The following is a 17495-nucleotide window of genomic DNA, read 5'->3' as shown; positions in this document are numbered from 1 at the left end:
TTATTATCTTACAGTTCTGGAAGTCAGAAGTATGACAGTGATTTCAGTGACAGAACTGTGTTACTTCTGGAGGCTGTCTGCATTCCTTGGCTCATGGACCTCTCCATTTTCGAAGCCATCAACGGCTGAATAAGTCTTTCTCACATCACATCACTCTGACACTGACCCTTCTGTCTCCCTCTTCCACATTTAAAGAACCCAAATGATTACACTGGGCCCACCCACATAATCCAGAAAAAATATCCCTAGTTTAAAGTCAGCTGATTAGCAACTTTAATTCCACCTGCAAACTTAATTTTGCTTTGCCATGTAACCTACCATTCACAGGTTCTGGGGATAAAGATGTGAACATTTGGGGGGTTGAACATTATTCTGCCTACCATACCCTGTTTTTTAAAAACTTTAACAATCTACTCTTTCCACAATAGATGTATTTCAAAGAGATCAAAGTAAATCAAATTCTGTTTTAAAACAACTGAAAGAACTTTATAGTTCAATGAACATTTTTGTGCCTTTCCACTAAAGGCAAAATTAAGAAAAGAATTCCTTAATATTGTACCAGTTGTACCAACCAACTTAAATGAGAGAAAGAAATCTGAGGTATAAAAATTAGAAAGGACGAGATACAACTACCATTATTTACAAATGATGTGATTATATGCCTGGAAAACCCAAGAAAATTAAATGAAAAACTATATTCGATATGTTAAATCAGTAAAATAACTGCGTATAAAATTAATATTAAGAAATTAATAGCTTTCCTATACCAATAACTACCAGTTAGAAGACATAATAAAAGAAAATACCCAACTTACAATAGTAAAAAAAAAAAAAAAAGATAAAATATTTAGTAACAAACTTAACAGGAAATGTACAGGATGCATAAGAAGAAAAATTTTAAACACTTCTGAAGTCCACAAAGGGCGACTGGAACAAATGGAAAGGCATTCCATGTTCCTGGAGAATAGAACTCAACATTTAAAAGGTCAATTATCAACAAATTTAATTACAAATTTGATACAATAAAAATAGCAATAACATGAGGGGTTTTTTGTTGTTGTTGTTGTTTCGGTTTTTTTTTTTTTTTTTTTTTTTTTAACCAGTAAGATGACTCTAAAGTTCGTATGGAAAAATAGACAGTCAAGAACATTGAGAAAATTTTGGGGGAAAAAAAAAAAAAAGAGCAGTAAGGGGACACTAGCCCTGTCAGATATAAAAATATAGCATAAGGCCTCAATAATTAAAATAGTTTGGTTCTGATATGTGAATAAGCAGACCATTGAAAGAGTATAGAAGACTCAGGAACAAGTCCATACATTCACGTGAATTTAGTATATAATGAAAGAGGCAATGCAAATCAGTGGGGAAAATGATGTCGGGCCACACTTGTGACATTGTCTGGAAAAAAAAAGTGGCTCTTATGTCACAAACTATGCACCAAGATAAATGCCACATGAGTAAAATGTTTACGTGTAAGAAATGAAATCATTAAATTACTGGGAAAAAATGGGAGTATTATTATATAATCTTATAGTAGAGAAGGCATTTCCTACTCAAAGTCCACATGCCGTAAAAGAAAAGTTCTTTGAAAAACACACATACAGACACATAAATACACATGCATACATGCACACACCCAGCAAAGACAAATGACAAACTGGGGAAAAATAACTGCGACTCACAGTACAAACAAAGGGCTAATCTCCCCAATATATAAATAGCTCATTGAAATATGAAAACACCAAAAGTTCAGTAGGAAATGAGCAAATGATATGAATAGACAGGTCGCAGAAAACACAAATGATTCTCAGACCTGTGAAAAGTATATTCTCACTCATATAAAGATAAATGCATTGAGATGATTTTTTATCTATCAGATTGGCATAAATCCAAGTTTCATAATAGTGTTGGTGAAGCTATAGGTAAATAGATCTTCTTGCATATTGCTGAAACAAGGGCAAATCATACAACTTTGAGGGTGACAATTTGGCAATATCTATAAAAAATATATAAATACATGTACCCTGTGATCCAGCATTACAACTTCTAGTAATTTATCTTACAGAGTTAATTCCTTATTGGTGAAAAGACATCTGTTCAAAGTTATACGTCTTAGCAGCACTGTTTGCAGTAGCAAAAAATTGAAAATTATCTAAATGATCATCAATAGGGGACTGATTTAATAAATTATGGTTTATATACAAAATAAATATAATGCCATTATAAAAAATGATGAGGAGATTCTGTCTATACTGATATGAGATACCTATAATGTATATTAAATGAAAAATGAAGGTCAAAAAATGTGTTGAATATGCTTCTATTTTATATACAAAGGGAGTAAAAGTGTATTTGTAACTCAGTGACTGTGGACATAGTTGGGAAGGAGATTTTTTTCACTGTATACCTTCTTATGTTATATTGTCTATCAAAATTAACTGAATTTTACAAATAAAGAACTACTTTAGAAAATTTTATATATATTAATGTACATATATATTTGTTATATATATCTTTACTTTCACATATAGGAGTGTACAGATTAAAGAATAATAGTAGGGTTCCTTTCAGGAAGATGGTGGACTAGAGCACATTCCTCCAACAGAAGAAGATCAAAATGGGCCCACCACCACTGCTGCCCCAGTCACTGGAGACATTGTCCCATCTCAGAACCGTTGCCTGTTGCAGAGCAGTTCCCCAAAGAGTAGCAGTCCTGCAGGTGGCTCATCACTGCAGCTGAAGACACCACAGACACAACCACTACTGCTGCTGCTGCTACTACAAAGTAACCTCACTGTGGCCAAGGACACCGCAGATGCAAGGGAGGCAGTTGCAGCTGCCCACACCACTAACACCACCATGAGGTACCCCACTGCAGATAGCCTAGCAGCATGGGTCACCACTGCAGACACCACAGCCAAGTGGGCAGCTGCTGCAACGGCCACTGTTGCAGTCACTAGAACCACCAGTGCCGTGAGACAGCCACCATTGTCACGTGAGCTGCCTGCCACCACTGGAGCCACTGCTGCCACACAGTGGACTGCCAACCACTCGACCACACTGACACAAAGAGGGTTACCAGCAGAGTCCAGGGAAGGAGATGAGCAAGTGCAGACCTGTGACCCAGTGTCCCAACCCTTAGGGGAAATGACACTGCCACTCCAAAGTGGTGCACCTGGGGATGGGAGCTATGTGGGAAGCCCAGGCAACTGCCTTGATCCAGGGAGAGACACACATGGAAACCCCGGAAAGTGCAGAAACCCAGGATAGTCAGAGTAAGGAACAAAATTGCTAGTGCACCTGTCAGGGACAAGGACACTACTCAGGGTGCCAACAATCCTGCCCATGGTCACCCACCCCAATCAAAGAGGGACAGGACACCCAGGTGCTTCTCCCAAGAACTCATCATCTCACCCACATCCTCAGTGACCCAACGTAGTGTCCAGAACCTCAGCAAGGAATCACTAAGTGCCCCAGTGCCTAGGTAAAGAAGGTACTCACACATAACTCCAACAATGACTATGGCTGAAGTACCCCCACAGAGACTATACCACTGTGTCTACCTGGAACCACCCTACTCAATGGTAAATATAAAACACATCCACAGGAGTTGTTCTCCTCAAAGCTCACTCTAGAGTAATAAAAGAAGCAACTGCTCTACCAGATGACCAGACATCAACATAAAGACACTAGAAATATGTAAAAACAAGAAAATATGAGTCCACCAAAGGAATACAATAACTCTCGAGTACCAGACCCAATAGAGCAGGAAACCCTTGAAATGACTGAAAAGGAATTCTGAGCAAAAATCTTAAGGAAGCTCAATGAGATAAAAGAAGACACAGATGACACAATGAACTAAGTAAAACTATCTAAGACATGAAGGCAGAAATTTACAAAGAGATTAATACATTAAAAAAGAATGTACCAGAAATCATGGAACTGAAGGAGTCAATCAACAAAATAAAAAAAAAAAACAACAAAGAGTTTAAGCAGCAAGCTAGATAGAGCAAGCAAGCAGAAGAAAGAATTTCTGTCTTGAAGACAGTCTTTTTGAAATAACTCAGGCAGACAAGAAAAAGAAAAGAGAATTTTTAAAAAATGAAGAAAATCTAAAAGATTAACAACCCTAAGTGTGCACAAACATCTGAATGGTGGGTGTTCTTTTAGGGGAGGAGAAAAGAAAAGGCATTGAGAACATATTCAAAAAAATAATAATGGACAACTTCCCATGTATAAGGAGAGACATGAACCTTCAGATTTAGGAGGCTTAAGATCCCCAAACAGATTCAGTCCATAAAGGTCATCTCCAAGATACATTATAGTCAAACTGGTAAAACTCAAAGACAAATAGAGAATCCTAAAAACAGCAAAAGCATCAAGTCACCTACAATGGAGCCCCTATGAGACTAACAGCAAACTTTCTAATAGAAACTCTACAGGCCACAAGAGAATGGGATAATACATTCAAAATACTCAAAGAAAAAAAACTGCCAGTCAAGAATACTATACCAGCAAGGGTATCCTTCAAACTTGAAGGACAAACAGTGTATTTCCCAGACAAACAAAAAGTACAGGAGTTCACCACGAAATGAGCAGCCCTCCAAGAAATCCTCAAGGGACTTCTGCATCTGGAATCCAAAAAACAATAATCACTACCATGAATACACAAGAAAGAACAAAACCCATTGGTAGAACAAAAATGTAAATGAGAAGGAGAAAGAAACTAAATCTCCCCAAACCAACAAACACTGAAGACAAACAATACAAGGGAAGGAAAGAAACAAAAGATATTTAAAACATCCAAACAAAAATTGATAAAATGCCAGGAATAAAACAATACCTGTCAATAACAACTCTAAATGTAGATGGATTAAATCTCCCACACAAAAGACACAGACCAGATGATTGGATTAAAAAGCTAAGAGACTCACCTCACCTGTAAAGACACACCCAAATAGTGAAGGGATAGAAAAAGACATTACCAGGCAAATGGAAATCAAAAATGAGCAGGAGTAACTATTCCTATATCAGATAAAACAGACATTAAACCAAAAACCATAAAAAGAGACAACCATTAAATAATGAAAAAGAGATCTACCCCCAACAAGAAGGCAAAACGATCATAGATATATTTGTACCCAATATCGGAGCACCCAGATATATAAAGCAAACACTATTAGACCTATAGAAAGAGATAGACCCAAATATGATAACAGTTGGGGACCTGAAAACATCTCTCTCAACATTGGGCAGATCATCTAGGTAACAAGTTAACAGAGAAACACAGGTTTTAAAACACACTTTAGACCAATTGGATTTGGCAGATATCTACAGAACATTTCATTTAACAACTACAGAATACACATTCTTATCAGCACACAGAACATTCTCCATGGTTAGGCCATATGTCAGGTAACAAATCAAGTATCAACAAATTTTAAAAACTTGAAATCATTTCAAGTATCTTTTTAGACCACAGTGGATTAAAACTAGAAATCAATAACAAGTGAAATTCTGGAAACTATAGGAACACATGGAAATTAAACATGTTCCTAAATGACCTATGGCTCCAAGAAGAAATTAAACAAGAAATAAAACAACTTCTTGAAACTAATTAAAATAAATACACATCATACTAAAACCTGTGGGATGCTGCAAAAGCAGTTCTAAGAGGGAAGTTTATTGCAATAAATGCTTACATTGAAATAACAAAAATATTTCAAATAAATAACCTAATACTATATCTCAAAGAATGAGAAAACAATAAAAATCCAATCCCCAAATTAACAGATGGAAAGAAATAATTAAGATCAGAGCAGAACTAAATAAAATAGAGATCCAAAAAATGACACAAAAGATCAACAAAACACAAAGCTTGTTTTTCAGGAAGAATAACAGAATAGACAAACCATTAGCTAGGCTAACTAAAGAAGAGAAGAGATACAAATAACAAAAATCAAAAATCAAAAAGGAGATATTACAACTGATACCACATAAACACAAAGAATCATTAGAGACTATTATAAACAACTATATGCCAACAAATTTGAAAACCTGGAGGAAATAGATAAATTTCTGGACACACAAAAACTACCAAGACTGAACCAAGAAGAAGCAGAAAACCTGAACAGACCAATAACCAACAATGAGATTGAAGCATTAATCAGCAATCTCTCAACAAAGAAAAGCCCAAGACCAGATGGCTTTATGGCTGAATTCTACCAAACTCTTAAAGAGGAATTAATACCAATTCTCTTCAAACTATTCCAAAAAATTGAAACAGAGGCCATTCTCCCAAACTCATTCTATGAGGCCACCATCACCCTGATACCAAAAACAGACAACAAAGATACAACAAAAAAAGAAAACTACAGATCAATAATATATCTGATGAACACAGATGCAAAAATCCTCAACAAAATATTAGCAATCAGAATACAGAAACACATCAAAAAAATTAAATACCATGATTGACTGGGATTCATCCCAGGGAGGCAAGGATGGTTCAACATACTCAAGTCAATAAATGTGATACACCACATCAACAAAACCAAGGGCAAAACCATATGATTATCTCAATAGATGATGAAAAAACATTTGACAAAATTCAACATTCCTTCATGATACTCTTAGCAAATTGGGTATAGAAGGAGAGTATTTCAACACAATAAAAGCCACATACAACAAACCCACTACCAACAGCAACAAGGACAGGAACAAGACAAGGATGCCCACTCTCACCACTATTTAACACAGTATTGGAAGTACTAGCAAAAGAATCAGGGAAGAGAAAGAAATAAAGAGCATCCAAATTGGAAAAGATGAAGTCAAATTTCCCTGTTTTCAGATGACACACCGATTTCCATAACATGACTGACATTCAATCTTAGTCAACTGGAATTCCCACCTCATTTTCACAAGATTATGCCTAAGTTTTGGAAACATAAGTGGTTCCAATGTGTTCAGAGGTGAGACAGTCTAGTCCAAGATGGAATTCATTGTGATATCCCATTAGTCTGTATGAGTTACTGCTGAGTTAGTGCTCAGTTCTACCCACTTGACTCTTTCATATTGCTCTGCTATTTCTGTGCCACTCCTGGGTGCACAAGAATCAGTCTGCTGCTCTTGCTCTTGCTGTGCCATTAGACACAGGTGAATGGCCCATCAACCAAAATTCTATGCACTCATTTAGGGTCTTGTTGTTTCCTCAGTGCTAAAGCTCTACTCAGGAAATTTAGCACAGGTTCCTTCCGCTCTTGAATCTAACAAAACTACCTGATATACTGCTACCTCCCCAGAGATCATAGTCAGCATACTCCTAAAATCTAAGCTCTAGTATAGTTAAGTGTTAAAAAGCATTCATGCATATAAATTTATTTTTCCCCTTTATTGGGAGGACTGTCTCATGAGTATCCATTTGATTTCCTTAATACTCTAATTACATGATGTACCACCATTTTATGAAATAATAAAATTAAGAAAAAAAGGTTTTTAAGACAGTTTTCCTTTCCAGGCAAATGAACAGAACTGGCCCTTTCATATATCACTTCAGTCTACATAATACAGATGGAAAAGGGCACTGAGCCAAAAGAGCTATTAAAAAAAAGAAAATGTGGCATATATTCACAAAATGGAATACTACTCAGCCATAAAAAGAATAAAATCCTGTCATCTGCAGCAACATGGATGAGCCTGGAAGACATTAGGTTAAGTGGAATAAGTCAGGCACAGAAAAATAAATACTGCATGTTCTCACTCTCATGTGGAAGCTAAAAAAAAAAAAAAGGTTGAGATTCTAGAAGTAGAGAGTAAAATTGGGGTTATTAGAGGCTAGAAAGGAGATGGGGGAGGGAAGCATAGGGACAGGTTGGATAATGGATACAAAATCACAGCTAGATAGGAAAAACAAGTTCCAGTGGTCTACAGTAGGGCTAGGCATCTATAATCAACAATAATTTGGGGGTAAGGGAGGAATTGGTAAAGGGCCACAAAAAACGATTACATTATATAATGCTGAATATACTAATTATCCTGATTTGAGCATCATATATTGCACACAGGTAACGATATTCAACTCTGTACCCCACAGGTATGTACAATCAACTGTTAGAATAAAAAATATACATAATTAACAACAATATATTGTATGTTTTCAAAAGGCTAGGAGAGGAGCTCAAATCCTGTTATTACAAAGAAATGATTAAATTTTTGTGATGACAAATATGCTACTTAACCTGATTTGATCATCACACATTGTATACATGTAATGAAATATAACTCTATAAATATATACAATTAATATATTTCAGTTAAAACATCGGTCTGGACGGTTACCTCACTTGGTTACAATCTAGTATTGAGAACCTATGTGTGATTTTTCTGGCCCAACCAAAGACCTCCTGGTAGGCCTCATGAGGGACAGCTGCCCTCCCCACACCAGATTGTGGCTCAGGCACTGCAGTCTCTCAAGGGAGCTGCAGTCAAGGACTCAGGCTCCCCCTGGCTGGTCGTGCTCTTATATCTGCATTTGAAGTCCTCTTTATCGGTGGAGACCTCTTTATGGGAGGGGGAAACCCTGAAGACACTTTTTCTGCACTCTGGCTCAGTTACTATTCCACTCCGAGCCCTTCTCCTTCTCTCTTCTCCCACTCTGCCCATGGGTCCATTCAACTGAAGGAGCTTTTTTGTTCTGAGCTCTGTATTGCTAGGGCTACTGTCAGAATCCTGCCTACGTAGCCAATTGTATCATTAGGGCTAGGGCCCACAGAGATCCTTCAAACCCATTGTACAGACTGGGTCATAGATCCCTCAAATACAGACTGGGTCACCAGTCCCCTCATATGCCTGGCTGGGTCACCAGACCCCACACATGCAGGTTCACAAGCTAGCTAACTGTGAAAGATCCCAGGAGCCACTGGCAGATGACATGAGCTCAGTCCTCAGCTTCCTCAGCAGCGGCAGCAGCTTAAAGATCCAGCAGCAGCCTCTCGGGGCATCCCAGGGGCCCTGGCAGCAACAGCCTCCAGCAGCAGTAGCAGCTTCCCAGTGGCCCCCCTGAGGGCATCCCGGGGGGGGGGGGGACAGGGGCCCTGTGGATCAGAGCCATTCGTCCTTTATACTCAAGTCTGATAACCCAGGACACCTGGGTGTGAGTGAGACAACCCAGGAACACCTGGGTGCACATGCACAATTACATTAGACAATATCTAAGAAACACCTGGGCACATGTGCCTATCAAATACGCAACAAAACTCTGAATTCCCGAGGGACCCTAACCATTTATCTTCACTTTCCCTACAAGCTCCTTCAGCAGTGATACAATTCTCAACATCTGTGATGATCCATCTGACCCTTGCTGATGCTGTGCAATGAGGAAAAATGTAAAGCGGAGGGAGGTGTTGCACTTTCTCTAGTTTAATTCCTTCTTGTAATACTGCAGTAAATGAGTAAAGGCTTGACTGTTACTTTCATTTAAGCTTGTTGTCTTAATCAGCTACTCTGACACCTGGCAACTTAACTCTCTCCAGCACAGCTGAGCTCCTGACAGTACTTAATTTGTGTTAAGGATCCCAGTAACCACATACAATTAATAGCATCTTCTAAAAGTATCTGAATATGGCAGTAATATTCAGCTTTAAAAAAAGTATAAATTCCCCACCATTCCACTGTGTCATTTAAATATTAGTTTCTGGCTATAATTCAGTAAATTTTTAGTTGACTTGACACCTAGTCCTAAGTTTAAGATGGCTTAATTTCTCTGGTATTACTGGTCGGCAACTTGACACATACCTTTTGTCCCTGAGGCCCTGGAGGCCCTTCTGGACCTGGAAATCCAGGTAAACCTGGATGGCCTTCCAAACCTGGAAATCCTCTCTCTCCCTGTAATTGAATAAGAATGAAAGGAAAGGTCATTTGTGAATTTTCAAGCATGAGCATAGCTGAGATTCAAAAAGATCAAATGACTATCTAGACAAAACTAACTTAATTTAATGATACTAAATTCACAGTATCTACTAACATGAGAAAACCTGTAACATGGAAGTGGAAAAACACAAACCATCCTAAATTTATATCATATACAGTAATGTAATCTTTCTTTGTTGTAAAAGTAAAAGCATTATCAGATATGAAGTAAGATTTATACATAGTGACATCAAGAGTTTAACAAGGGAGATGTCAACAAGTACAAGAAATTAGGTCTCTGATGGTTACGTGAAATAAGTATGGAGCAGAGATGAAAAAGGATAAAAGGAAACCATCAGAGAAGCTCTCGGATTTGTTGTAGAGTATAGGAGTTGCAGGATTATGCATAATAGAAATTCATTAGCTGATTGGAGATTAATTTGCCAGAAAAAGCCTTTAGAACATCAAAATTTTAATTTTTTTTTCTGATTGTAAAAACTAATACACAAAAGGAATACATGTTCACTGTAGAAAACAAAAAAATACATAGAAACACCACCAGTAATTCCTCTACCCAGATTATTTGAATTGTGACTCAAGTCTCAGTTCTGACCACAGCACTTATTAACACCAGCTCAGAAGGACTGCATACCTACCAGCGAGGGTCCACCATATCTAATCAGCATCTATACAGTAGGGTTGTCTGGTGTGAATATCTGTACAGCCAAAAAGACAGGGGTAGCAGAGCTAGCATGTGTACTTGTGGTATTTGGATCAACACATTATGGTTAGTTAATTTGCATATACCCAATCATAGTAAGGGTATGAACTCTGACACCGCTAGGGAATCCAATCACAGAAAGAGAATTCAAAACTCTAAAGTTTAAGGACCCCAGCTTGTAGCTCCATGGCATGTGTTCCCACCTCAGGGCTACAAGCAGTTCCTTTACTTTCTTAAGGCTATCTCTGGCCAGACCTTTTTCTAAGAACCGTCTTATCAGATCCTACTCACAGTGACAGCTTGGGCAGCACCTGAGAAAGAGAAAACAACCATATCTACAAGACAACTGACTTTACAATACACATACTCCTAGAAGTTAAGGTATATTAGACTTTATTTCTACCCCCAAAGTGTGTGTATATCATAAATCCTAAATTTAGTCTAAAGATAATTTTGCATTGAGTAATTCCTTATGTTAAGCCATCCTTTAATAAATAAAAGTACCTTGAAAAGACTACTTCTGGTCAGTTTCCACTTATTACTTCAAAGCCAGTGAAGCAAATATTAGCCAATTAATGAAAGGCTGAAACATACCTTTACCTTTGACAATTATTATTATTGACATATTACTACATTTTCTATTTTCCAGAAATATATCCCTTTGTGGCTTTAATTAGTCATAAAATTAAGATGATTTAGTATTCATCAACCTCAATCCAATTATTCTGAAGAAAATAGAGCAATAGAGGAGAAATTAAAAGTTTCAAAATTTTTAGAGCTGAATTGCCTCAAATCATTACATAGCCCATTACTGGCAGAGCTGGTAGTAGAAATCTGATTACAAGTTCCAGTCATCAAGAAAGCAAGAAGGAAAAAATCTAATTTGAGTAGATTTCCATAAGTGGAAAACAGCCACATTTTGGGATCTCAGCCGGTATTTAGAGCATACCTCTGCCAAAACCTGAGGATAATACTTCAAGAAAGCTGTATTTTCTCAGAAGCCAAACTGCTATCTGGGCTACAGAAAAGAAAGGGATAAACTAGAGGTTGAAAGTGGAGGGTGCTAAAAACCTCAATTGTGGTATTATAATACCATTTACCTATAAATGATATCCTGAAATCTCTAAATACTATAGTCAAGTAAAATTGTGGTCCTATCAAGCTAGTGGTCCTATCTAGCTAACTGACCAACATTACAGTAAGGGAGATAAAAGGGCAGTTACTGGATAGTAGCAAAAAGAGCAATCCCAAGACTCTGAAAGGCAGAAAGTTTACTAAACAGATGGTAGGGAGGGCTGACATTTGCTATGCGCCTACCCTTTACTACCTGTTGTTAGACACTTATTTAATCCTTACCACTACTCTAGATTTTACTGTAACTTGCTAACACAAACGGAAAATGGTGTTGTGTCTATTTCTGGAGGTCAAAAATTTTTTTGACAAAAACTGGTTTACGCTGCCTGCCCATGTTTGGATAAAAAGATCATTCTTATTTTCCTTTGTGGAATAATATTCCTCTCCCTCTGCCTATCCTTTAAATATCTGTATTACTCTATATTCATTTTTTGTGTGTGTGGGGGGGTACCTTCTTCTTTCTCTTTCCCTGGGAAATCCCAAGTATCAACACTTTTTCGTAAAAGCTAGGTTCCCATGGCCAACTGTCTTAAAAATCTCCACTTGCATAGCATCACACAGGTACTTAAAACTCAACAACAATATTAACTAACATGTGTTGAGTGTTTTCTAAGTGTCAAAGATTATTCTAAACTCTTTCCATGTTTTATCTTATTTAATATTTGCAATGACAATATAAGGTAGATACTTTAAAAAAAATTACATATGAAGATTCAGGACAGAGAAGTTTTGTAATTTTCCTAAGAGCAAACTTGATATAAACAACACTAAATTCATTATAGTTCTACCATCTTCCCCATTCCAGAAAATAGCACAACCCAGCTTCCCCAGCCAGAAATTTGAAGTAACTTCGACTCCACCCCCTCTCCATTACCCCTTCATCTAATCAATCATGTCTTCCTTCTTCAAGCTTGTACTTTTAGTGCCCAACAGAACAAATACTGAATAAATATTCATTTAATGAATGAACTTCCTACATGTATTGCACAAAATTTATGGTAAATACTTTTGCCCAAAATTCAGAAAAAAAGTAAGAGTTAGGGTTAGAAGAAGTTATACACAGGATAACTTTTTGTGATAAAGCTGGTTTAGATATTATAAGCTATTATTAAGAAGGATAACAGACTGATTTACTGAGAAAAAGACTCTAGTATGTGAGTTAAAGGCACCCATAAAAATGTAACCATTTTCAGGGAGGGCACTTTAGAATCACAATAAGAAAGTTGCCTGATGATGGGAATGAAAAAATACTTCAAGAATACCTTCTCAAAGAAGATATAAAATGAACATGAAAACATATTAGATTACTGAGAATAGGAAAAATGAAAAGTAGGGCAAACAATTGGGGATTAAGATTATTTTGGATAATACTGTAAAAATGTAAAAATTATATGAACATATGGGCAAGCCAAGGCCCTTAATGAATGAACGAAAACAATGTTCTAATTAGGTGATGCAATTATAGGCAATTTTATCCTCTTTTTGTGTAATTTCTATTTTGCTTTTGTAACTACACAGCACAAAAATATTTCATGTAATATAATTAAGATAACAAGAACATGGATCTTTGGCAACTGTCAAAATAGAGTTATTCTAGGTCAGAAGACTTAAACCTTAAGCTTGTATCAGAACCACCTGATGAGCTTGTTAAAACACAGATTACCTGGCTCCACTGCCATAGTTAGATTGAGTCCCTCAGCTGTAGAGCATGAGAATCTGCATTTCTAACAAGCTTCCAGTAAATGCTGATGCCACTGGTAGAGGGGCACACTTGGTTTAGGTCATGTTTGAGTGTCATGTAGACTTTAGGTTGTTAACTGGTTAATTCGTTATTCTCATCAGAAGTCCAGCAAGTTTTATTTGTTGTTGGTAGTGCACACTTGGACACATTCCTTGAGGGGAATCTAGATGTTTTATTGTTTCTATATTAAACTTACTTTTTAAAACATTTTTATTGTGGTAAAACTAACAGACAATAATACACATATATAAATTACATGATTTGAAAAGTTTTGACACATATATACACCAGTAAAACCATCACCACAATCAACAAACATATAAATCACTCACAAGTTTCCTTGTGCCCATATCTTCCTCATGCCTCTACCCATCACCCCAACCCACAGCCCCAGGGAGTGACTAATCTGCTTTCTGTCACTGTAGATTTATTCGCATTTTCTAGAATTTTATATAGATGGAATCTATATTTAGTGTATTTGTTCTTTTGGAGTCTGGCCAGTAAGGGGATCTGAACCCATGACCTTGGTACTGTGAGGCTGTGCTCTAACCAACTGTGCTAACCAGCCAGCCTTGTAAGAATGTACTATTTTTGTCTAACTTTTCATTTAGCATAGTTATTTTGAGATTGAAATATGTCGTGGTATATATCAACAGTTCATTACGTTTTACTGCTAAGTAGTAACCCATTCTTACAAATATATTGTAATGTGTCGATGCATCTGCCAGTTGATGGGCAGTTGGGTTGTTTCCAGTTTCTGGCTATTACAAATAAAAGTACTATGAACATCTATGTACAAGTTTTACATAAAAATTTGCTTTCATTTATCATGGGTAGTGCCTAGGAATAGACAGGGTAATATTATAGATGTATGTTAAACTCTTAAAGCAACTCCAAACTGCTTTCCAAAGTGTTTGCATCATTTTACATTCGCACCAGGAATATCTAATAGTTCCAGTTGCTCCACATCCTCACCTATACGTGGTATGTTCAACAGTTTCATACTCGAATATTTTAATAGGTTTATGGTAGCATCTCATTGTGGGTTTAATTTGCAATTCCCTAATTAATAATATCCTACAGCTTTTCATTTGTTTATTTGTCATCCATGTATCAGCTTTTAAGAAGTGTCATAAAATCTTTTGCCAATTTGCTTCTAATTTAATTTTGTTTGGGGTTGCTTGTTTTATTGTTGATTATTTATTTATTAATTATGAATATTAATGAGATACAAAGCTGATTGTCTCCCCTCCTGCCCATGATGTGAGGGCCAAATTCATACTGGGGCCATATCCATTACCAGAAACTACTTTTGTACCCTTTTTCCCCTCCCAATTATTCCCCAACCTCCCTCCCCTTCCCCGTCTCCCCTCAACTCCAATTTGGAGCCCTAGGAATGTTCCCTCCCTCTGTTGGATCATGGCACTACTGTGGTCTTTCTTACCTGCCTTCCTTTCTCTCTTAGCTCCCACATATGAGTGAGCACATGTGGAATGTATCCCTCTGTGCTTTGCTTGTTTCACTCAACATAAGTTTCTCAAGGTTCATCCATGTTGTTGCAAATGGGAGTATTTCATTTTTTTTTATGGTAGAGTAGTATTCCATAGTGTATATATACCAGTTTCCTTATCCAATCATCCATTGATGGACATTTAGGTTGGTTCCATATCTTAGCTATTGTAAACAGAGCTGGAGTAAAGATGGGAGTGCAGGTATCTCTTTGACATGATCATTTCCATTCCTCTGGATATATACCCAGAAGAGGGATTGCTGGATCATATGGACAATCTATCTGTAGTTGTTTGAGAAACCTCCAAATTGTTTTCCGAAGTGGTTGTACTAATTTACATTCCCACCAACAGTGCAGTAGTGTTCCCTTCTCTCCACACCCTCACCAGCATTTGTAATTCACCATCTTTTTGATTATAGCTAGTATAACTGGAGTGAGGTGGTATCTCAATGTGGTTTTAATTTGTATTTCCCTGATGACTAGTGATGTTGAGCATTTTTTCATGTATCTGTTGGCCATTTGTATGTCTTCCTTAGAAAAATGTCTATCAGCTCCTTTGTCCATTCTTTAATTGGGTCATTTATTTTTTACTGTATAATTGCTTGGGTTCTATGTATATTCTGGATATTAGTCCCTTGCCGGATGCATAGTCAGCAAAAATTTCTCCCACTCTGTAGGTTGTCTTTTCACTCTGTTGATTGTTTCTTTTGCAGTGCAGAAACTTTTTAGTTTGATATAGTCCCATTTATTTATGTTTTCTTTTGCTGCTTGTGCTTTCGGGCTCATGTTCATAAAGCCTCTGCCCTGTTCTAACTGCTAAAGTGTTTCACCTATATTTTCCCTTAGTAATTTGAGAGTTTCGGGTCTTTTACCTAGGTCTTTAATCCATTTTTATTTTGATTTTAGTGTATGGTGAAAGATGCATATCTAGTTTTCCCAGCACCACTTGTTGAAGAGGCAATCCTTTCCCTAATGTAGATTTTTGTTCCCTTTGTCTAATATCAGATGGCTATAAGCCTGATGGGTGATTTCTGAGTTCTCTATTCTACTACACTGGTCTGAACGTCTATTTTTATACCAGTACCATGCTGTTTTGGTTATAACAGCTTTGTAGTATAATTTGAAGTCAGGCAGAGTTATGCCTCTGGCTTTACGTTTTTTACTCTGGACTGCTTTGGCTATTCAGGGTCTTTTGTTTTTCCATATGAAAGGTAAGATTGTTTTTTCCATTTCTGTGAAGAATGTCATTGGTATTTTGATGGGGATTGCACTGAATCTGTAGGTTGCTTTGGGTAGTACAGACATTTTCACAATGTTAATTCTTCCAATCCAAGAGCATGGAATATCTTTCCATCTTGTTGTGTCTTCATTAATTTCTTTCAGAAATGGTTTGTAGTTCTCATTGTAGAGGTCTTTCACCTCCTTGGTTAAACTGATCCCCAGGTATTTTATGCTTTTCAAGACAATTGTAAATGGGCTTACTTTTTTTATTTCTCTTTCTGTTAATTCATTATTTGAGTATATAAATGCTACTGATTTCTGGGCATTTATTTTGTATCCTGCAACATTACTGAAGTTATTAACCAGCTCTAGGAGTTTTTGATAGAGTCTTTAGGTTTTAGGTTTTAGAGAAAGTTTAACTTCATCTTCTCCAATCTGGATTCCCTTTATTTCTTTCTCTTGCCTGATTGCTCTAGTTAGTACTTCCGGTACTATGTTAAATAGAAGTTGTGAGAGTGGACATCCTTGTCTTTTTCCTGTCCTTAAGGAGAATGCCTTCAATTTTTCCTCATTCAGAATGATACTGGTGGTGGGCTTGTCATAAATGGCTTTTATTGTGTTGAGATATTTTCCTTCTGTACCTAATTTGTTGAGAGTCACTATCAACAAGGAATATTGGATATTGTCAAATGCTTTTTCAGCATCTATTTACATAATCATATGGTCTTTGTCCTTGAGTTTGTTGATGTGACATATCACATTTATTGACTTTCATATGTTAAACCATCCTTGCATCCCTGGGATGAATCCCACTTGATCACAGTGTATAATTATTTTAATATGTTTCTGTATTCTGATTGCTAATATTTTGTTGAGGAATTTAGCATCTCGGTTCATCAAAGATATTGGCCTATAATTTTCTTTTTTTTGTTGTGTCTTTATCTGGTTTTGGCATCAGAGTTATGTTGGCCTCATAGAATGAGTTTGAGAGAGAAGAAGCATCTGTTTCAATTGTTGGAGGAGAATTGGTATTAACTCCTCTTTAAAAGTTTGATCAAACTCAGCTGTAAAGCCATCCAGACTGGACTTTTTTGTTGTTGGAAGATTGCTAATTACGGCTTCAATCTCCTTGCTTGTTATTGGTCTGTTCAGGTTTTCTATCTCTTCTTGGTTCAGTCTTGGTAGTTTATATTTGTCTAGAAACTTATCCATATCTTCCAGTTCTTCATGTTTGTTGTCATACAGTTGTTTATAATAGTCTC

At 36.8% G+C, this 17495-nt stretch overlaps 1 protein-coding gene across 2 annotated transcripts in view; it reads right to left on the bottom strand.

Moving 5' to 3' along the window:
• The window catches only part of COL4A5 (collagen type IV alpha 5 chain), a 257285-nt gene that overhangs the window by 130454 nt on the left and 109336 nt on the right, over positions 1-17495 (bottom strand). For both annotated transcript variants that reach the window (XM_063083082.1, XM_063083081.1), the window contains exon 3: positions 9793-9882. In XM_063083082.1, coding sequence (XP_062939152.1) covers positions 9793-9882 — 90 coding nt within the window. The remainder of the gene's footprint in view (positions 1-9792; positions 9883-17495) is intronic.

This window comes from Cynocephalus volans, chromosome X (genome assembly GCF_027409185.1).
Source record: "Cynocephalus volans isolate mCynVol1 chromosome X, mCynVol1.pri, whole genome shotgun sequence".
NCBI lineage: Eukaryota > Metazoa > Chordata > Mammalia > Dermoptera > Cynocephalidae > Cynocephalus > Cynocephalus volans.
The sequence above is the reverse complement of the archived record's forward strand: the minus strand, read 5'-3'. Positions and strand labels throughout refer to the sequence as shown.